General features: G+C 40.4%; 1 protein-coding gene and 1 non-coding gene across 2 annotated transcripts in view; one reads left to right on the forward strand and one right to left on the reverse strand.

Moving 5' to 3' along the window:
• Positions 1-22,204, reverse strand: part of Fancd2 (FA complementation group D2) — a 174,658-nt gene that overhangs the window by 72,267 nt on the left and 80,187 nt on the right. Inside the window, exons 21-29 of the mRNA XM_045133802.1 lie at positions 20,693-20,812; positions 19,312-19,385; positions 18,888-19,031; positions 17,646-17,746; positions 16,066-16,181; positions 12,883-12,991; positions 10,784-10,891; positions 9,748-9,860; positions 8,970-9,113 (exon numbers count right to left, since the gene is read on the reverse strand). Of these exons, the coding sequence (XP_044989737.1) occupies positions 8,970-9,113; positions 9,748-9,860; positions 10,784-10,891; positions 12,883-12,991; positions 16,066-16,181; positions 17,646-17,746; positions 18,888-19,031; positions 19,312-19,385; positions 20,693-20,812 (1,029 nt within the window). The remainder of the gene's footprint in view (positions 1-8,969; positions 9,114-9,747; positions 9,861-10,783; positions 10,892-12,882; positions 12,992-16,065; positions 16,182-17,645; positions 17,747-18,887; positions 19,032-19,311; positions 19,386-20,692; positions 20,813-22,204) is intronic.
• LOC123454887 lies at positions 4,144-4,250 on the forward strand. The gene has a single exon (XR_006633543.1). It is a non-coding gene; the product is annotated as a U6 spliceosomal RNA (small nuclear RNA).

The following is a 22,204-nucleotide window of genomic DNA, read 5'->3' on the forward strand; positions in this document are numbered from 1 at the left end:
AGGTCCACGATTAAGGAAGCATAATTAGTTAAGCAGCCTCATCCAAATAAGGACTTGTTTATCCCAGAGAGTGCTCGCTATTGGGCTAGTGGAAGGCGGAAGTCGACGCCATCTTTAGGGTGGGGCACATCGCAGCTCTCCACACCAGAGGATAAAGTAGGAGAAACACTTCAACATATAGGCATAGGCAATGTCTGAATATAACTCCAGCTGCTCAGAAAATAAAACCACTAATTAACCACTGGGACCACATGAAATTAAAAAAGCTTTTGTATAGCAAAGGACACTGTGAATAGAGCAAAAAGGCAACCTACAGAATAGGAGAAAATCTTTGCTAGCTCTACATCTGACAAAGGATTAATATCTAGGACATACAAAAGAACTAAATAAAAATAAAAAATCAAACAACCTAATTAAAAAATGGGCTATGGAATTAAATAGAGAGGCCTCAAAAGAAGAAATAAAGATAGCATATAAACAACACCAACAACAAAATGTTCTATATCCTTAGCCATCAGAGAAATGCAAATTCAAACTACTTTGAGATTCCATCTCACTCATGTCAGAATGGCTGCTATCATGAATACAAATGATGGGCTGAAGAGATGGCTTAGAGGTTAAGACATTTGCCTGAGAAGCCTCAGGACCCATGTTCTACTCTCCAGATCTCATGTATGTAAGCCAGATGCACAAAGGTAAGACAAGCGCAAGGTTGCACAAGCCCACTAGGTGGCACAAGTGTCTGGAGTTCGATTGCAGTGTCTGAAACCAATTGTCTCTCACTTTCTCTAAAATTAAGAAGAGAAAGGAAAAGAAGAGAAAACAGGGCTGGAGAGTTGGCTTAGTGGTTAAGGCATTTACTTGTAAAGCCAAAGGACCTACTAGGTTCAATTCCCCAGTACTCATGTAAGCACAAGGGGCAAATGAGTCTGGAGTTCATTTGCAGTGGCTAGTGACCTTGGCATGCCCATTCTCTATTTGTCTTTCTTCACTCTATGTCTCTCTGCTTGCAAATAAATAAATAAAATAAAATAATAAAAATATTTTTTTAAAAAATCACACACAAGTCTATACATTTGTAGCTAGGATTCACATATAAGAGAGAACATGCGACATTTGGCTTTCTGGGCCTGGGTTACCTCACTTATAGTTATACATCTGACATCCTTTCCAGATCCATCCATTTCCCTGCAAATTTCATAATTTCAATTTTCTTTATCACTGAATAGAGCTCCATTGTATGAATGTATTACATCTTCATTATCCATTCATCTGTTGAGGGATATCTAGGCTGGTTCCATTTCCTAGCTATTGTGAATAGAGCAGCAATAAACATGGTTGTGTAAGTATCTCTAAAGTACTGAGAAAAGTCATTAGGATATATGCCTAGGAGGATATAAGGGAGGGAGGAGAGGGAAGGTCTTAAGAGGATAGCATTACACATATTTAAGCAGAAGAACAGGGAGGGAAAAGGCCTAAGCGAGGTCAGGGGAAGAGATTGTAAAAAGAAAGATGGGGAGGGAGGGTCAATCAAAATTCAAGATAGTCTGAATAAGACATATAAAAATCTACTTTTTATATAACATCAATTTTTTTCTAATTTTTTTGTCCATTTTTATTTATTTGAGGGTGACAGGACAAAAAGAGGCAGCAAGAGAGAAAGAATGGGTGTGCCAGGGCTTCCAGCCACTGCAAATGAACTCCAGATGCGTGCATCTGGCTAACGTGGGTCCTGAGGAATCGAGCCTCGAACCGGGGGCCTTAGGCTTCACAGGCAAGCGCTTAACCACTAAGCCATCCCTCCAAACCAAAAATCTACTTTTTAAAATAATGGAACATCCAGAAGCCATAGATTGTTACCTGGGATGGGATACCTCCCAGTGAGTCATTGGCCAGGGAGGTCTATGTTACCTCCAAATCACTACAGTCTATTGCCAAGGCCCTTGGTTCCCCATGAGAAACACATGGTAAGACCCTATTGCTGAAGACTTCACATGCCTGAGTGGTGAAGTCACTGAGAAATCAAGATGGTGATGAGCAGAAAACCTTCTCCTTGTAGCTCAGCCAACTGAAAGCTGGAAAAAGCTTCACTGTGTGCAGTCTTATGGAAGAAAGAAGTCATTAGCAGTGAAAACAGTGGACATTGCAAACCTCAAGTTTGGCCAGATAGGCCAAATGTCTGAACGAGTACAATAGTGGCATGTCTGCTCTGGGGGAAACTAACTGCTCTCTAATTGGACTGAAGACCCACTCTATGGGAGTGGAACACATGCCTGGTACTGAAAACCTAATCAAAAGCCTATGGCAGAAGAGGTCATGAGTCTTAGGGGTATAAAGACTGCTCTTGTCTGGATAAATACATATATTACTCTCAGCAAATTGGCCTGAAATCACTAAAGTTAATGTCCATACTCATGTATTAATGTTACTCTCACTTCGGGTTAGAGAAAGTTCTCTTTTCAGATGGTGATGACCAATAGAATGGCTGAAAAGGCAACATAGTGCTGAGAAGAAGGGACGGAGGAGTGTCCAGAACTGACACATCTAACAGCCTCCAAGGCTCAGGGTCCATTGCGGAAGAGACGAAGGAAAGAATGTAAGAGCCAAAAAAAGGGTACCACTCCCTCCATACAACTGTCTGGACAGAATTTGGCCTCGATCTCCAAGACCTCACAGTGCCTAGCAATAGCCACACAAGACCCTCATAATAAGAGAAAAAGATGATGACATCAAATTAAAAGAGACTAATGGACAGAGGGAGGAGATATGATGGAGAGCAGAGCTATGAAAGAGAAAGTGGGGGAAATTCCATGGTTTGTTGTCTGTAAGTATAGAAATTGTCAATAAAAATAAAAAAAACTTCAGGAAAATATTTTTTTTTAATTTTTATTAACATTTTCCATGATTATAAAATATATCCCATGGTAATTCCCCCCCTCCCCACCCCCACACTTTCCCATTTGAAATTCCATTCTCCATCATATTACCTCCCCATTACAATCATTGTAATTACATATATACAATATCAACCTATTAAGTATCCTCCTCCCTTCCTTTCTCTACCAGGAAAATATTTTTAAAAAGAAAACAAATGACAATAAATGTTGGCAACCATGTTGTTGGTGGGAATGTAACTGGTACAGCCATTGTGGAAATCATTGTGGAAGTTCCTAGGACAGCTAAAAGTAGATTTACTATATCGCCCGGCTATACCACTCCTAAGCATATATCCTAAAAATTTTTCTTAGAGATACTTGCTCAACCATGTTTATTGCTGTTCTATTCACAATAGACAGGAAATGGAATCAGCCTAGATGTCCCTCAACTGATGAATGGATAATGAAGATATGGAACATTTAAACAATGAAGTTCTATTCAGAGGTAAAGAAAAATGAAATTATGAAACTTGCAGGAAAATGAATGGCTCTGGAAAGGATTATACTAAGTGAGGCAACCCAGGCCCAGAAAGCCAAAAGCCAAATATCACTTTTGCTCTCTCATATGTGGATCCCAGCTACAAATGTTTAGACTTATATGTGATTTGGAGTAAATAATGGTAGCAGTGGCCAGTAAGCTAGAAATGGAGGGAGAAGAAGGGAGGACTTAAGGAGATGGTATTCTATGTGTTTAAATAGATGAACAGATTACTGGGGGTGGAATGGCCTAAGTGAGGTCATGGGAACAGACTGAGCAAAAAAAGGGTAGGGGGAGGGTTAATAAAAATTCAAGATGTGGGCTGGAGAGATGGCTTAGCGGTTAAGTGCTTGCCTGTGAAGCCTAAGGACCCCAGTTCAAGGCTTGATTCCCCAGGACCCATGTTAGCCACATGCACAAGGGGGCGCACACATCTGGAGTTCGTTAGCAGTGGCTGGAAGCCCTGGCGTGCCCATTCTCTCCCTCTCCCTCTCTGTGTCTCTTTCTCTGTCACACTCAAATAAATAAATAAAAATGAACAGAAAAAAATTAAAAACAAAAAATCAAGATGTTAGTCAGGCATGGTGGCACATACCTTTAATCGCAAAACTCCAGAGGAAGAGAGGTAGGAGGATTGCTGTGAGTTCAAGGCCACCACCCTTTGACTACATGGTGAATTCCAGGTCAGCCTGAGCTACAGTGAGACCCTACATCAAAAGACAGCAACAAGTGCTCGCTTTGGCAGCACATATACTAAAATTGGGACAATACAGAGAAGATTAGCATGGTCCCTGCGCAAGGATGACATGCATATTTGTGAAGCGTTCCATTAAAAAAAAAAAAAAGATAGCAACAACAACAAAAATTCAAGATGCTATGAATAAACACCTAGAAGCCATAGACTGTTACTAAAAACTTTTACTGCCAGGAATGAAATACCCCCCAGTAAGTTATTGGCCAGGAAGATCCCTGATGCCCCCAAAACATTACAGGTTGTTTCCAAGGCTCTTGGTTTCCCACCAAAAATATGGTAAGACCCCACTGCTGAATATTCTACATGCTTTGGCTGCAAGGTCATTGAGAAATCAAGTTGGAGCCTGACTGAAAACCTCCTCCTTCTATACCAGCTGACAGAAAGCAGGAAAAAGCTATGCTACATGCAGCCCTACGGGAGACAGAAGTTAGCAGCAGTGAAAACAGTGGATTTTGCAAGCCTTAAGTTTGGCCAAACAGGCCAAACGACCAAATGGGTGCAATAGTGGCATGTCTGTTATAGGAGAAACCAATTGCTGTCTACTTGGATTAGAGGCCCGCTCAGTGGGAGAGAATACATGCCTGGCACTGAAAACCTAAGAAAAAGAATATGGGGGGGGGGTGCTGGAGAGATGGCTTAGCAGTTAAGGCCCTTTCCTACAAATCACAAGGACCCATGTTTGAGTCTCCAGATCCCACATAAGTCAGACACACAAAAGGTGAGACAAGCGCAAGGTACCACATTTTTACTAGGTGGCACAAGTGTCTGGAGTTCATTTGCAGTGACTGAGGCCCTTGCATGCCAATCTCTGTGTTATACTCTTTCTAAAATAAAAATAAAAAATAAAAGAAAAAGACTATGGGGAGGTCATGAGCCTTAGGAGTGTAACACCTGCTCTTGCCTGCTTAAATGTAATATATTATGCTCACCAAACTGCCCTTGTAAGTACTTTTCATACCTATATATTAATGCTACTCTCATTTTTGATTAGAGAAGCTTCTCTTTTAAGAAAGCGGTGACCACTGGGATGACTGAAAAGGCACCACTGTGCTGAGAAGAAGTTACAGAGAATACTCAGCAATGAAACATCTGTATCACACCTTCCAAGGCTCAGGGTCCATTGTGGGAAAGGTGGCAGAAAGAATTTAAGAGCCAAAGGAAAGGTAGGACTGCTTATAATGCAATCTTTCAGACACAAATTGACATTGATATGCATGACCTTGCAGTTTCTAGAACTACCTTTGCAAAACCCTCATAATAGGAGGAAAAGATGATGATATCAAAATAAAACAGAGACTAATTGAGAGATGGAGGGGAGATGATGGAGAGCTGATTTGTGAAAGTGAGGGAATTATCATGGTTTATTTTCAGTAATTATGGAAGTTGTCAATAAAAAATGTTTAAATACACACACACACACATGGGCTAGAGATGGCTCAGAGGTTCAGACACTTGCCTGCACAGCCTAAGGATCCGGGTTAGATTTCCCAATACCCATATAAAGCTAGATGAACAAGGTAGCATATGCATTTGGAGTTCATTTGCAATTTCTAGAGACACTGGCATGACCACTCTCTCTCAAATAAATAAATAAAATATTAAAAGAAATACATATTACTATATACATATTTTTTGCCTTTTCTAGGTCACTCTAGCTGACCTAGAGCTTACTCTAGTTCCAGGGTGGCGTCAAACTCCCAGCAATCCTCCTCTCTATTTCCTGAGTATTGGGATTAAAGGAGGGTACACCACGCTCAGCTACTTTTTTTTTTTTCTTAAAGGTAAGGTCGTGCACTAGCACAGGCTGACCTGGAATTCACTATGTAGTCTCATAGTGGCCTTGAACACACAGTGATCCTCCTGCCTCCCAAGTGCTGGGATTAAAGGCATGTGCTACCATGCCTAGCTCATAAATAAAGTATTTTAACAAGAACTGGAGATGGCTCAGTGGCTAATGTGCTTGCCTTCAAAGCCTAAGGACTGGAGTTCAGTTCCCCAGTACTCACATAAAGTCAGATGCAGAAGGTGGTGCATGCATTTGGAATTCATTTGCAGTGCCTAGAGGCTCCGGTATACCGACTCTCTCTCTCTTCATCTGCCCCTTTCTCTCTCTCAAATAAAGAACAATTTTTTTTTTTTTTTTTTTTTTTTTTTTTTGGTTTTTTGAAGTAGGGTTTCACTCTAGTCCAGGCTGACCCAGGAATTCACTATGTAGTCTCAGAGTGACCTCAACTCACAGTGATCCTCCTACCTCTGGCTCCCGAGTGCTAGGATTAAAGGCATGTGCCACCATGCCTGGCTCGAAATAAATATTTTAACAACAACAAAAAAGATTAATTTAAAGCCAGATGTGTAATCCCAGTACGTGGGAAATGGAGACAGAAAAATCAAAAGGTCATCCTTACCTACAGTGGAAAATCTAAGGCCAGCTTAGATTAACAAAACAAACAAACAAAACAAAACAAAACAAAACAAAACAAAACAAAACAAAACAAAATGCTAGAGTGATGCTCATTGATTAAAAGTGCTCCTTACAACATGCTCCTCCAGACACAAAATGGCCTGGATATCCATGACCTCACAGTGCCTGGTACTACTTACACAAAACCATCATGATAGGAAGGAAAGATCAAAATAAAAGAGAGGCTGATTGAGAGGAGGAAGGGATATGATGGAGAGTGGAGTTTCAAAGGGGAAAGTAGGGGGAGAGGGAGAGCATTACCATGGGATATTGTTTATAAGTATGGAAATTGTCAACAAAAAATTATTAAAAAAAAATAAAAATGTTTGCTTGTAAAGTCTGACTAACCAGGTTTGATTCCCCAGTACCCACGTAGAACTAGATACACAAAGCGGCACATGCTTCTAGAGTTTGTTAGCAGTGGCGGGAAGCTCTGGTGCACATCCATAGTCTCTTTTTCTCTCTCCCTGACTCATCTTCTCTCTTACATACATAAATAAATAATACTAATACCAGCACTTGGGAGGCAGATATAGGAGGATTGTCATGAGTTCAAGGCTGCCCTGAGACTACTAGTGAATTCCAGGTCAGCCTGGGCTAGAGCAAGACTCTACCTTGAAAAACCAAATAAATAAACACATTAAAAAAATAAACAAAAAAAAGGTAAAGGCTGGGAGTGGTGGCCTTTAATCCCAGCACTTGGGAGGCAGAGGTAGGAAGATGACCATATCAAGGCTACCCTGAGAATATATAGTGAATTCCAGGTCAGCCTGAGCTAGAGAGTGAGACCCTGCCTTGAAAAACCAAAATAAATAAATAAATAAAAAATTTTAAAAACATGAATTCAATACAACTTGATCTTTCATATTTCTTTCCCATACTGGTACAACTACTAATTCACTATGGGCAATATTTTAATATTAAATTGCCAGAAATAGAATAAAATCACCTCATTACAATTTTTTTGTTGGTAAATTTTGTTTTTAGATGCCAATAAAACTTATTTGTTTGATTAAAAAAAAAAACTTATCTTTATTAAGACAGAGAAAGGGGTGGGGGAGAGAAAAAGAGAGTGAGAATGGGTGTGCCAGGGCCTCTGGCCACTGCAAACTAACTCCAGATGCATGTGCCTCTGGCTTATGTGGGACCTGGAGAATAAACCTGGGTCCTTAGGCTTCGTAGGCAAACACCTTAAAGCACTAAGTCATCTTCCAGCCTTCAATCATCTCATTTTATTTTTATTTTGTTGTTTATTTTTATTTATTTATTTGAGAGCGACAGAGAGAAAAAGGCAGAGAGAGAGATAGAGCTAGAGAGAGAGAGAGAGAGAGAGAAAGAGAGAGAGAGAGAGAGAGAACTCCAGATGCATGAGCCCCCTTGTGCATCTGGCTAATGTGGGACCTGGGGAATCAATCCTTGAACTGGGGTCCTTAGGCTTCACAGGCAAGCACTTAACTGCTAAGCCACCTCTCCAGCCCAATCATCTCCTTTTTAACTGTTCACTCAGTACACATTTATGGAGAATCTTCCATGGGCAAGAAGATGTAGACAGATTTTTAAAAGTACTGACTCTATTCTGAAGTTACCTATATTCTTGTAATTATTAGGTAAAATCCATGCTATTTCAAAATATTTTTTTCAAAGTAGGGTCTCACTCTATTCCAGGCTGACCTGGAACTCAATCTGGTAGTCCCAAGGTAGCCTCAAGTACACAGTCATTTTCCTACCTCTACCTCCTGAGTGCTGGGACTAGACGCGTGTGCCTTTGAAAGTGTGTTCACTGTCTAACACATAACATAAAAAAGTGAAAGTACACTGACTTCTACAAACCAGAATAATGTTCTACTATTAAAAAAAAAAAAAAACCACACACCAAATAGCTTCTATTATAAAGTCAAGGGTCATTCACGGTAGTATATAGATTCTAACATACTGAAAATAAACTTGAAACTTATAATATTAGGAGGATGACAATGAGTACTCATCATTATCCTCACATATTTAGGCCTTTGAAGTAAGAAATTACTTTTCTCTCTCTCTGCTCCTCCCCACCCTTTCTCCCTCTTGTCTCCTCCTTGTAACCCTACCCTTTCATGCATGGCCTCACACATGGTAGGCAAATGCTCTACAATTTCCAACTTCTTTCAACTTCTCAGTGTTCTTTTTGAACAAAGAACAGAGGGTTGGAGAAATGGCTTGTGGTTGAAGGAATTTGCTTGAAATAAGAACAGACCAGAGAACTTTCTGCAAGTTTTTTTTTTTGTTTTGTTTTGAGCTAGGGTCTCACTCTAACCCAAAGGTTAAGTTTTAAGATTCCAGGCACTTAAAGATGTCACTTACTTTAGTGTGCATTTCAGTATCTAAGATGAACTTGGTAACCAGTCCACAATGTAAAATAGAGAAGACCTCAATGTCCAGCTCTCGGAAAAATGCATGATACTTCTGCAGGGACACTAATGTCTTCCCTTCCTTCCCGGTGAACTCCTGGAAGAAAAATAGCAGCAACCAAAGGAATAGTAAGTGTTATATATTAATCTAAGTTTTAATAAATATTCCAAAGTCCAGATATATACTCATGTTCAGTAAAAAGTTTCAATTTTACTACCTCACTACTTTTCTTTCACTAAAATCCCTAAAGATTTGCACATAATTTAATAAGACAATATAAGCCAACATTCACAGCTTTGGTTGGTTTCTACTTAGGGATGAACTATCAGGCAAATCAAGGAGTCACTGGATGGAATAGAAACGTATTAGTTCACAGACCAAGAAGATCTGCTTTCAGATCTTAGCTCAACCACTGTGTGTCTTTGAGCAAGTAAGTTGCATATGTTCTCTGGGTTTTCATTGTATACTGTATTAAATACAGGCATTATTACTACCATAAGCTTTCAGAGAAATATAAATAAACACAGAAATGGCAGCTGACAACAGAAATAACTAAGATCCATAAGGCCCAGATAATTTCACAAATACAGGAAGCTTACTCTGAATGGTACAAGACAGGAGACCACTAGGAAAGTATGACTGACTGCACTGAGCATTTAAGTTAAATTATTTTTTACCAGGTTTTTTATGTTTATTTATTTATTTTGTCACATATTCTTCATTCCAATACCTTGTCTTGATGGCTTCTACCAGATGACACAGTGTCACATTCTGTGTTTTCCTCGGTAGAATGTGTGTCAGGGGAGGATACTTTGTTGCCATCTGCTTTCCGTTTCCATCCACCTTATATTACAAAAAGAGAAAACTCAAGTAATCAATTGAGTATATTTTGCCAAATATCACTACCCTCAGGAATTTATTACCAAAATTATGCAACACTTAAAAGCCACCTAAAGAAAGGGTTCAACCAGGCATGGTGATGCATGCCTTTAATGCCAGCACTTGGGAGGCAGAAAAGTAGGAGAATCACTGTGAGTTTGAGGCCAGCCTAGATCAAGAGAGAATTCAAGGTTAGCTTGGGCTAGAGACTCTACCTTGAAAAACAAAACACAAAACACAAAAAACAAAAAAAGAGAGAGAGAGAGAAGGGTTTAATAATATAATCTTTCCAATTACTGATGCCTTGATACATATAACCTGTTAGTTCAACATGGATCACACAGGGACACAAGATAAGTGTGGTGGTTTGATTCAGGTTTCCCCCATAAACTTAAGTGTTCTGAATGCTAGGTTCCCAGCTGATGGATATTTGGGAATTAATGCCTTCTGGAGGGAGTGTATTGTTGGGGGTGGGCTTATGGTGTTATAGCCAGTTTTCCCATGCCAGTGTTTGGCACACTCTCCTGTTGCTATTGTCCACCTTATGTTGACCAAGGGGTGATGTCCACCCTCTGCTCATGCCATCCTTTTCTCCTGCCACCATGGAGCTTCCCCTAGAGCCTGTAAGCCAAAATAAACTTCTTTTTCCCAGAAGCTACTCTTGGTTGGGTGATTTCTACCAGCAATGTGAACCGGGCTGCAACAATAAGGAACATACTCACCGGGGCATGGTGGCACATGCCTTTAATCCTAGCACTTGGGAGGCAGAGGTAGGAGGACTATTGTGAGTTCGAGGCCACCCTGAGACTACATAGTGAATTCCAGGTCAGCCTGAGCTAGAGTGAGACCCTACCTCGGGGAAAAATAAAAACAAACATACAACATACCTATTTTTCCTTTGCTTCTATTTTTTGCTGAAGCAGAAGTGCTATGAGGTATTACATCTAAATTTTCCAAGTCAAAGTTTGCAAGAGGAGGAATATAGTCTGGGGTGACTGAAACAGAGAGCAGACAGACTCTATGTATACTATGATCACCATTACATAGGGACGGCAACCATTCAACTGACTAAAAACCATTTTCCAAAATTACCAACTGCAGCAGTGAATGTTTATTAAATATAGTCCAGTCATCAGACATCATTTTGGCATAGCAAAATGATTAGAGAAGTTAAAAGAATATCACATTATGATAAATTATAAGCAATTAATATAAAACAATATAAATCAATTGATACGAGACTAAAAATAAACTTCAATTATAATATAAACACATGATCACATAGCAATTTGTTTACCTAATGTGGTGGTTTGATTCAGGTGTCCCCCATAAACGTAGGTGTTCTGAATGCTAGGTTCCCAGCTGATGGAGATTTGGGAATTAACACCTCCTGGAGGGAGTGTATTGTTGGGGGCAGGCTTATGGGCTTTATAGCCAGTTTCCCCATGCCAGTGTTTGGCACACCCTCCTGTTGCTGTGGTCCACCTTATGTTGGCCAGGTGGTGGTGTCCACCCTCTGCTCATGCCATCGTTTACCCCTGCCAGCGTGAAGCTTCCCCTCGAGCCTGTAAGCCAAAATAAATCTCTTTTTCCCAGAAGCTACTCTTTTTTTTTTTTTTTTTTTGACTTTACTGTATTCTGTAAGTTTGAGAGTTAAACACAGAACCACAGAAGCTTTGCAGTACTGAGCAGTTTTACAGCAAACACGGATTCCCGCGGTCATCTCTACGTGACCCTGGTGGCAGAGGTACTGTGAGTGCAGTCTGTCCGTCCTTGCGGCCTGTCTGGTCAGCGTAACCTATTCTAGTAGCTGCCTGAGAGTCGACAACATTGAGGACCACTCACAGGCTTTATGACGTCGACTTCAAATGTAAAAGCACTTAGTTTACCAAAATCAACTTACATCGGTGACAGGTTACAGTAAAACATATCTTTTGAGAAAAACTTACAAAGATTACATTATGGACTTACAATAAATTCAGAAATTGTTGCTCTTAAAAGAAAAAAAAAACGTATTTTTAGATCTTCCAGCATACTTTAGATGTAAATTTTGTGAATCTACTTCTTTAGATAATTCAAAACTCTCAGCAAAATATCATTTTGAAATATTTCTAAGGCCTAAAGAAACAGGTCAGAGTATCTGTGAAGTGGCTACCTTATACAGAACAGTATTTGTCTCCACCAAGAACACCTCTTCCATTCTAAAGCTGTCTTCCAGTAAATAACTTACACCTCACAGTGTCCAGAAGCTACTCTTGTTGGGTGATTTCTACCAGCAATGCGAACCAGACTGCAACACCTAATGATAGATGAGATGTTTTATCTAATAAATGATAAATGAGAGCCTGAGAGAGGAACCTTATTTTCACCCAGAAAATCAAGGTAACTTCTTAAAAAACATTTATTTGGAAGAAAGACAGAGAAAAAGGAGGCAGACAGAAAGAGAATGGGTATGTCAGTGTCTCCAGCAACTGCAAAGGCACATGTACCACTATCTGGCTTATGTGGGTACTGAGGAACTGAACCTGAGTCCTTAGGTTTCACAAGCAAGCGCCTTAACAGCTAACTCATCTCTCTAGCCCCTCAAGGTAACACTTTGAGCTCCTGGCTCAAACATCAAAAACCAGTCAACGAATTAATTTAATGGTTACATACAGAAGGTATGTAGAGGACTTCATCTTTATCCCCAGTTCATGAAAACAAAGGTCCCTGGAAGTTTAACATCCAAACTAGCAAAGTAATTTGATAGCAGCCAAAATATCATTTTATAAAAAGTTAAGATATTCTTTATTTTCTTAAGCAGTAAGATATTTTGGTGGTAAATATAGAAGCAAAATGGATGTACTTATTCAAAATCTCTGTTCATCATAAACCTCTTCCTTTACATGAGTGTAGGGGACTGCTATTACGGAGCCAGGCTTAAAAGCTAAGGTCATTATCTCCTTACCATTGGCCTAGTAAGGCTTCCAGTATGAGACTCCCTTACCTGCTAAGTACTTCTTGAGGATTTCCTGAAGTTCTACTATATTTTTTAATCGTGTGAGAACCTTCCCTTTCATCTCAGGTGACGTTTGCTGGCAGAAGGCACTCACAACCTGAAAAGCATAAGTTAAATCTTCTTTTTAAGATTTACTTTTGAATTTATTTATTTATGAGAGAGAATGGGTGTGCCAGGGCCTCTAGCCACTGCAAACAAACTCCAAACACATGCATCACCAACTGCATCTGGCTTATATGGGATCTGAAGAATCGAAGCTGGGTCCTTAGGCTTTGTAGGCATGCACCTTAACCATTAAGCAATCTCTTCTGCCCTAAATTTTCTTTTTAAAAAAATTTTTCATAAGCGGGGCGTGGTGGTGGGCATCTTTAATCTCAGAACTTGGGAGGCAGAGGTAGGAGGATTGCCATGAGTTTGAGGCCACCCTGAGACTACATAGTGAATTACTGGTCATCTCATGGTGCTTTCTGAGTCATCAAGCAGGGGGGTGGGGGGGAGAGGGAAAGAGAGAGGGAGAGAGAGAGAGAACACGAGAGTGAGCCAGGGCCTACAACTGCTAGAAATGGACTCCATTTGAAGGAACCACTTTCTGCATCCAGCTTTACATAAGTACTGGAGAAGTGAACTCTAGTCGTTAGGCTCTGCAGGCAGGTGCCTTAACCACTGAGCAATTTCTCCAGCCAAAGTTTGGATCTTGACTGGATCTTGAATGTCCTGCAAGTTTCATGTGTTAAAACCTTGATCCCTGGACTGGGGTGCTGGCTCAGCAATTAAAAGCATTTGCCTGCAAGCCTATCAGCCTGGGGTTCAACTCCCCAGTACCCTCAATAAAGCCAGACGCACAAAAGTGGAGTATGCATCTGACGTTCATTTGCAGTGGCAAGAGGCCCTAGCACACCCATACTCACTCACTCTCTCTCCCCTCACAAATAAAATGAAAAAGATTAAAGCCATGAATTCCAGTGTCTAAAGGGTAGAAAGGGAAAACAAGCAAGGGTAGTGGGGGAGAAGATAAAATATCACATTTTCTCTCATATAGGAAGTTTAGGTTTAAAGAAATACATATATGCATATGTGACATGAAAGCAGAATGGAGACTACTTAGGGAAGGGGATCAGTAAGAAAAAGGACAGAGTGGCATGTGCAGGGAATAGCAAATAGGAACAAGCTACAATGATACTTATATATGAAAATGTCATGATGAAACCCATTATTTTGTACATTAACTAAAAAATATAATAAAATCCAGGCATGGTGGTGCATACCTATAATCACAGCCCTTGGAAAGTGAAGGCAGGCCAATCAAGAGCTCAAGGTCATTCTTTACTACACAGTGAGCTTGTGGCCAGCCTGGGATACATGAAACCCTGATTCAACAGACAAACAAAAAATATTAAAACAGCCAGGTGTGGTAGTGCACACCTTTAATTCCAACACTCGGGAGGCAGAGGTAGGAGGATCACCATGAATTCAAGGCCACCCTGAAACTACATAGTGAATTCCAGGTCAGCCTGAGCTAGAGTGAAACCCAACCTTGAAAAACAAAAACAAAAAAAAAATAACAAAACAAAAGTAAAAGTGCTGGGCATAGTGGCGCACACCTTTAATCCCAGCACTTGGGAGGCAGAGGTAGGAGGATCATTGCGAATTCGAGGCCAACCTGAGACTACATAGTGAATTCCAGGTCAGCCTGAGCTACAGTGAGACCCTACCTCGAAAAACCAAAAAAAGTAAAAGTGAAAGAGAAACCCCTCAAAACTTCTAATTTATTTAAAGAAAAATAACTACTTATACAAATAAAATGTTCCTGAAACCTTTTTCTTTTTCTTTTTTTCTTCTCCAGACACATGCACCACTTTTTGAATCTGGTCGTAGGGAATCAAACCTTTGTACTTTAGCTTTGCAGGCAAGTGGCTTACCCACTAAGCGATCTCTCCAGCCCCTAAAACTCTTAAGAAATATAGAAAATAACCAAATTGTTTTAGTTCAGGCTGACCTGGAATTCACTATGTAGTCTCAGGGTGGCCTTGAACGTATGGCAATTCTCCTACCACTGCCTCCCAAATGCTAGGATTAAATGTGTGTGCCACCATGCCCAGCCATCTTGGGGATTTAAAAAATACTTATTTATGTGCAAGGAGAAAGAAAAAGATGGGTGCTACAGGGCCTCTAACTGCTGCAAACAAACTCCAGATGCATGTGTCACTTTTTGCATCTAGATTTATGTGTGTACTAGGGAATCAAATTTGGACCATCAGGCTTTGCAAGTCTTTAACTGCTGACCCACTCTCTAGCCCCATCTTGGAGATTTTGATATACTGATAGAAAGTTAACAAAGTCTGTATTTTAGAGATGTTTTTCCTGTGTCAAAATGCAAGCAATCTAACTTTCATTCCTGCTTCCACTTGTCAGTAGTTATGCAGTGAGGAAAAATATCTAGATAGTACCACTTAAATGAAACAAGTCCAGCTCTACTGTTTATCACCCATGCTGGCTGAGTCTATAGCCTTTTGGGGTTTTAATTTCAATCTATAAAGTGGCACTATAGTTGCCATACGAATTAAATAGCACAAGTAGGGAAATATGGCTTAGCACACAGTATATTATAGAGAGTACACCATAAATTTTAATGAGTTTTGAACTTTCTTTACTTGAAATTCTACATGTGTAAAATAAAGAAAATGCTTGTCCTATCCACATCATAATTAACATTGTGATGACTGAGCTTATTTAAGTATGCAAATATTCTTTGAAATAAAATGCAAGAGACAGATACTGAGACAGTAGTAAAAAGTTGCCATTATCACTAGCTTTACTATTGTTAATTACAAACACATTCTGAACGAAAGGAAACTACCACCTATTCATCTCAGCAAACCCACGCCGTAAGCATAGACCTGTGCTAGGAGGGGAAGGATTTTCACAGTGGTGAAGGTGAGAAGGTTACTTGGCAGAAGTAGGAATACATGAAGTCTGGAGGAGGTAAAGCTGGGGCTACATGAAGGGGGTTGTAGATACTCTGATTGATGACATCAGGAGGTATAATCAGTCAGATAAGCACATAGACAGTGGTGCTTGGTAGAGACTTAAGGAGTTTTATAGGAGCCAAGAAAATTGTTTTCCTTCGAGAGGAATTGTAAACAACAGGTCAAATTTCTGAACTCTACTCACCTCTCGAAACCAGTTGAGAGTAAAAAATATGAGTGAACACATGAAAGAACGCTCTTTAGCTGACATGGACTCCAGCTTCTCTAAAGGTTCCAGGTCAGTAAGGAATATAGGACAATCTGAAAGAGAAGAACAAATGTTTCCAAATCCCTTTAGATCAAGCCAAAAGAATCTGGATGTTGCTGGATGTGGTGGTGCATCCTTTAATTCTAGCAATTGGGAGGCAGAGGGAGGAGGATGACTGTGACTTGAAGGCTACCCTATTGAGGAGAGTGAGATCTTACCTCAAAAACAAAACAAAAAAAATAAAAAATTAGGAGCTCGAGGGATGGCTTAGTGGTTAAGGTGCTTGCCTGCAAAGCCAAAGGACCCAGGTTCAATTCCCCAGGACCCACATTAGCCAGATGCATAAGGGGGCACACGTGTCTGGAGTTTGTTTGCAGAGGCTGGGGGCCCTAGCATGCCCATTCTCTCTCTCTCTGTCAAATAAATAAAAATAAAATATTTTTTAAAAAGTTAAAGTGAATTTGGGGCTGGAGAGATGGCTTATTGGTTAAGGTTCTTGCCTGCAAAGCCTAAAGACCCAGGTTCAATTCCCCAGTACTAAAGTAAAGCCAGATGTACAATATGTAACATGTGACTGGAATTTGTTTACAGTGGCTGGAGGCCCTGGCACACCCTTCTGTCTGCATCTGCCTCTCTCTTTCAAATTAATAATTAAAAAATTAAAATGAATCTGGATGCTGCCCCTTTAACTCATATTTGAGGGTCAGGTTTCATTAGAGTCAAAAATACACCCACATTTTGTACAGCAGTCAGCAAATGTAAATAGGAATTTGTGCAACAATTATAGAAAGAATGACTGAGAAGTACAATAGGGAATTACAGCAACAATTTATTACCATAACAAGATTCCATACTTACTAATCTTCTCTGGAATCCCATTTCTAATATTATTAAGTTATTATTTTGTGTATTATGTGGTGAGTTCATACATCTGTGGGTCCAAGTGTACGTGTGCATGTTGAGGCTAGAGGTCAACATTAGGTCTCTTCCTCATTCACTCTCCTCACTTTCTTTTTTTCTTTTTCTTTTTTGGTTTTTTGAGGTAGGGTCTCACTCTAGCCCAGGCTGACCTGGAATTCACTAAGGAGTCTCAGGATGACCTCAAACTCATGGCAATCCTCCTATGTCTGCCTCCCGAGTGCTGGGATTAAAGGCGTGTGCCACCACACCAGGCTCTCCTTACTTTCTAAGACAGGGTCTCTTTTTGAATCCAAACAAACTAGCTAGCATGCTTTGGGGACTGGCCTCTCTTCACTGCCCCACCACTGGGACTACAGGTATGCACTGCCACACTTGGCATTCTGTGTATGTCATGGGACCCCAAATTCAGGTCTTCCTACTTATGCAGCAAGCACTTTCACAGTAAGCCACCTACCCAGCCTCTGAAACTGCTTAGTGTTAGTATTCTACTTTATGATGTTAGAAAATTCCTTCTCACATAAACCAGGTACAAGATTGGCCCTTGCTACGGTTACCAAAAAGGTTACAAAGAAAGATGTGAAAACTTCATCCTATACCTAAGAGACCATCAATCTCTTCCAGGTTTCCATTATGTTGTCTTGCTACAAAAAGTCTCAGTAACCGGAAATGGGAAGCCAAGCACAATGGAGACATGGATCTGGAAAGGAAAAAATCCACTTAGAAAACCATTATATGATACACATTATTAGTTCACATCTATAGGTAGCATAATTGTTTTGTTTATTTTTATTTATTTGAGAGCGACAGACAGAGACAGAAAGAGGCAAATAGAGAATGGGTGTGCCAGGACCTCTAGCCACTGAAAACAAACTCCAGATGCATGCACCCCCTTATGTAACTGGCTAATGTGGGACCTGGGGAATCGAGCCTCAAACTGGGGTCCTTAGGCTTCACAGGCCAAGTACTTAACTTCTAAGCCATCTTTCCAAGACTGGTAGCAGAATTTTATAAATAGGACAAAATAGCAAGAAATTCAATTAATATTAAGCAAATATTGACCTAATTACAGGAAGGCAAGGGGTTCGTGGGATAGATGTGAAGCAGAGATAGAAGGAGGGAGTAAGAGAGACAAAGGTAGCCAAGGGTGTTCACAGGAGAAAGCAAAGAGTAAGGATCAGAAAACATCCTAGCATGGTATATGTTGACTCTCACGAGGCAACAAAAATCTCAAAAGCAGTGAATATGTCCCAATCTCTCTAATCCCTACAACTACGGCCTTTCCTGGGAGAAATACTTTTATGTATTTATTTTTTCTCTCTCACTTTTTTTTGTTTGCTTGGTTTTTTAAGGAAGGGTGTCACTCTAGTCCAGGCTGACCTAGAAATCACTATGTAGTCTCAGGGAGGCCTTGAACTCACGGCAATCCTCCTACCTCTGCTTCCTGAGTGCTGGGATTAAAGGTGTGCACCACCAATGCCTGGAATATTTTTATTTTTTTGAGAGAAAGAGGCAGAGAGAGACAGAGAATGGATGCACCAGGGCCTTTAGCTGCTACAAACAAACTCCAGATCCTGCGAACTCCAGATGCGTGCACCCCGCTGCCCCCCCACACCCGTGTGCATGTGTGACATTATGCACTTGTATCACTGTGCTTCTAGCTATGTGGGACCTAGAGATTCGAACATGAGTTCTTAGGCTTTGAAGGCAAGCGCCTTAACCATTAAGCCATCTTTCCAGCCCAAGAAAAACTTTTTACTCAAATTCTCTACAAGTTGAAGGAAATATGGAATTCTTATGAACATTCACAGCTAACACAGTAAGAGAAAAACTCTACTGACTTTTGTTTTGATTCCTGTGAAGTCATCTGATTCCCATCTTTTGCGAATTCCTGAGAAAATAGCGGCAGGAGGTTGATGGCAATCCCATCATGAGTATTGTATTCTTCAAGTCCATAGAGAGCTTTTATAGAAAGCACAAAATCACTGCAAAGAAAATCCCAAATCTGATGTCCAACTCAAAGGTAAATGAGGCTATAGGGGAAAACACTAGAACAAATCAATTCAAACAAACAAACAAAAACTAAGTGGGAACCTCTTAGCAATCCTGGGGCTGGAGAAACCAAGGTATTAGGGCTGGGTGAGGAAGAAGCTGTGGTAGTGGGCAGAGTCGGCTGAGGTCAATGGTAGTGTGAAGCTTGTGTAATGATGAAACTGACATACACTGCCACCAGTACAACCAAACCAGACAGTAAACAGTACTCACATTTTAGGAATAACACAGCAGTCTACCACAAAGGCATCTTGGAAATCATTAAAGATGGTCTGTCCAACCCATTCCTTCAGGGAACAAACATAAAGACAGTGTAGCAGTCTCTATATAAACTATTGTCTGCCTGCCGGCCTTCCTCCTTCCCCTTCTTTTTTCTTTTCTTTCTTTCTTTTTTTTTTTTTTTTTTTTGTTGTTGCTTTGAGGTAGGGTCTCACTCTAGCCCAGGCTAACCTGGAATTCACTATGTAGTCTCAGGCTGGCCTCAAACTCAAAGCAATCCTCCTAACTCTGCCTCCCAAATGCTGGGATTAAAGGCATATACCACCATGCCCAACTCTATTATTAACCTCGCTAGGACGCAGCTTCTCCATTTCACAAACAGAAATGATAATATATACCTCAATACTGTGAAGTAGAAAGTAGAAAAATGGACAAACAGTGCTTAGCTCAGTGCCTAGCAGAGAACAGAGCAGTCAAATACATGGTATCTATCAATACCACTAACAACCTCCTTCATAATCACTATCAGTACTAGAACTAGTAAGTATTACGTGAAAGAGGCTGCAGAAGAGCCCTGAGGCAGGGTGGAACAAAACAGCCTTCCCATTTCCAGTTTGTGAAAGTTGACAAAATAATTTATTTTCACAATGCAACAGAAGAGCCAGGCATGGTGGCCCACACCTTTAATCCCAGCACTTGGGAGGAAGAGGTAGGAGGATTGCTGTGAGTTTGAGGTTAGCCTGAGCTCAGGTCAGCCTGAGCTAGCTAGAGTGAAACCCTACCTCATAAAACAAAAAACAAAAGCCAGGTGTGGTGGCACACGTCTTTAATCCCAGCACTCGGAAGGCAGAGGTAAGAGGATCACCTTGAGTTCAAGGCCACCCTGAGACTACATAGTGAACTCCAGGTCAGCCTGGTGTAAAGTGAGACCCTACCTCGAAAAACTAAAAAAAAAATTAAAAAATAAAAAAGCAAGAGAGGGAAGGAAGAATATATTGTCAAGTAACTATCAGGTTTTATTGCTTTAAGAGCAGATGTTTGGAGCAGAGCATGGTGGCTTATGCCTGTAATCTCAGCCCTGGGTTGGAAGCAGCAGGAGGATTACAGGAAGTTTGAGACCAGCCTAGTCTATCTAGTGAGTTCCAGGTCAGCTGGGATACAGAGTAAGATCCTGTCTTTAAAGACAGTTGTGGTGGTGCACACCTTTAATACCAGCACTTGGGAGGCAGAAGTAGCAGGATTGCTGAGAGTTTGAGGTCACCCTGAGATTACATAGTGAATTCCAAGTTGGCCTGGGCTAGAGTGAAATCTTATCTTGAAAGAAAAAAAAAAAAACAAAACAGAAGACAAACAAACAAAACACATTTGATCTTACCAAGGTTTTTGAAGCCAGCTTTCTTTGCTGGATCAGGTTTGCAAATTCATCATAATAAAGTGCAGAGGCATAGGGAGACTGCTCACTGCAGGAATGAACCAGCTGTAGCAAGGAAGTCACCTGCAACAGATGAAGAAAAAGAATTCTGTCCAACTTTGCAGGCAAAGCTCTATCAATTGAGGTATTCCCAAGCCTCTTGCCCAGTCTGTCTCTTTCCAATTACATCACATATGAAAAGCCATCAGACACCATAGCCAGATTAATTTTTTTAAAGTAAAGCTTTGGTTATATCATGTCTGGACTAAGAAACCTTTAAGGACTACCTCTACTCAAAGTGTGACATAAAAACACCTTATCTAGGGGCTGGGGAAATGGCTTAGCAGTTAACGCATTTGCCTGCAAAGCCTAAGGACCCTGGTTTGATTCCCCAGGACCCATGTAAGCCAGATGCACAAGGGAGTGCATGCATTTGGAGCTCATTTGCAGTAGCTAGAGGCCCTGGTGCGCCCATTCTCTCTTTCTCTCTATCTGCCTCTTCCTCTCTCTCAAATAAATAAATTATATATATATATATATATATATATATATATTATTTTTCGAGGTAAGGTCTTACTCCAGCTTAGGCTGACCTGGAATTCACTATGTAGTCTCAGGATGGCCTCAAACTCACGGCAATCCTCCTACCTCTGCCTCCCGAGTGCTATGATTAAAGGCATGTACAACCAAACCCAGCTAATAAAATATTTTAAAAACACCTTATCTAATAGTCAAGGACCTTTGTTCCTTTGTTTTCTACCTTTAGATCCAAATCTCCATTATACACTTATTTTCCCCCTACACTCCAACCAGTCTGTGCATGCTAGAAAGGTGCTCTACCACTGAGCTACCTATGGCCGAACTTTCTACTTTTTAATCACAGCACACCTTTCTCACTAAGAATTTACAGTTCAGTTAGAGCTATCAGGCAGACACAGAAATACATGCAACCCAAGCCAATAGATTCTAAGTGCCACAAAAAGTGATAAAATCCATAAAAGCTGAGTGCAGGAAAACTTGTTTGAAGCAAAGTTAGTTTATGAAAAGGTTTTAATATCACTCCTTCCAGAGGTTGTATTATTATATATTATATAATATATATTGTATTTTTATATTAGCAGTTAATGGTTTCTGAGGGAAGAGGAATTATGGTCTACAGTGGTGTAGCCACTGGTAAATTTCCCATGCTCCAGTAAATATAACCACTTACCCATGATTATGCAAGTTACCTTAATTAAACTTAGTAGGTAACATGCACACAAGAGAGAGAAAGAGAGAGAGCACAAGCCTGAAAGTAGAAAGGGGACTAGTTGGAAAGAAAGGGTTTAGTAAGGGTGGCGAAAGGGTAAAGGAGGGGGGTCATATGATCAAAATACATATACATGCATGAAAGTGTCAACAATAAAATAAAAAACTTAAAAGATTTCAACACAGATTTAATTATAAGCATAGAGAGAGAGCTAAGAAGAAACAGAA

This window comes from Jaculus jaculus, chromosome 14, assembly GCF_020740685.1.
Source record: "Jaculus jaculus isolate mJacJac1 chromosome 14, mJacJac1.mat.Y.cur, whole genome shotgun sequence".
Classification (NCBI taxonomy): domain Eukaryota; kingdom Metazoa; phylum Chordata; class Mammalia; order Rodentia; family Dipodidae; genus Jaculus; species Jaculus jaculus.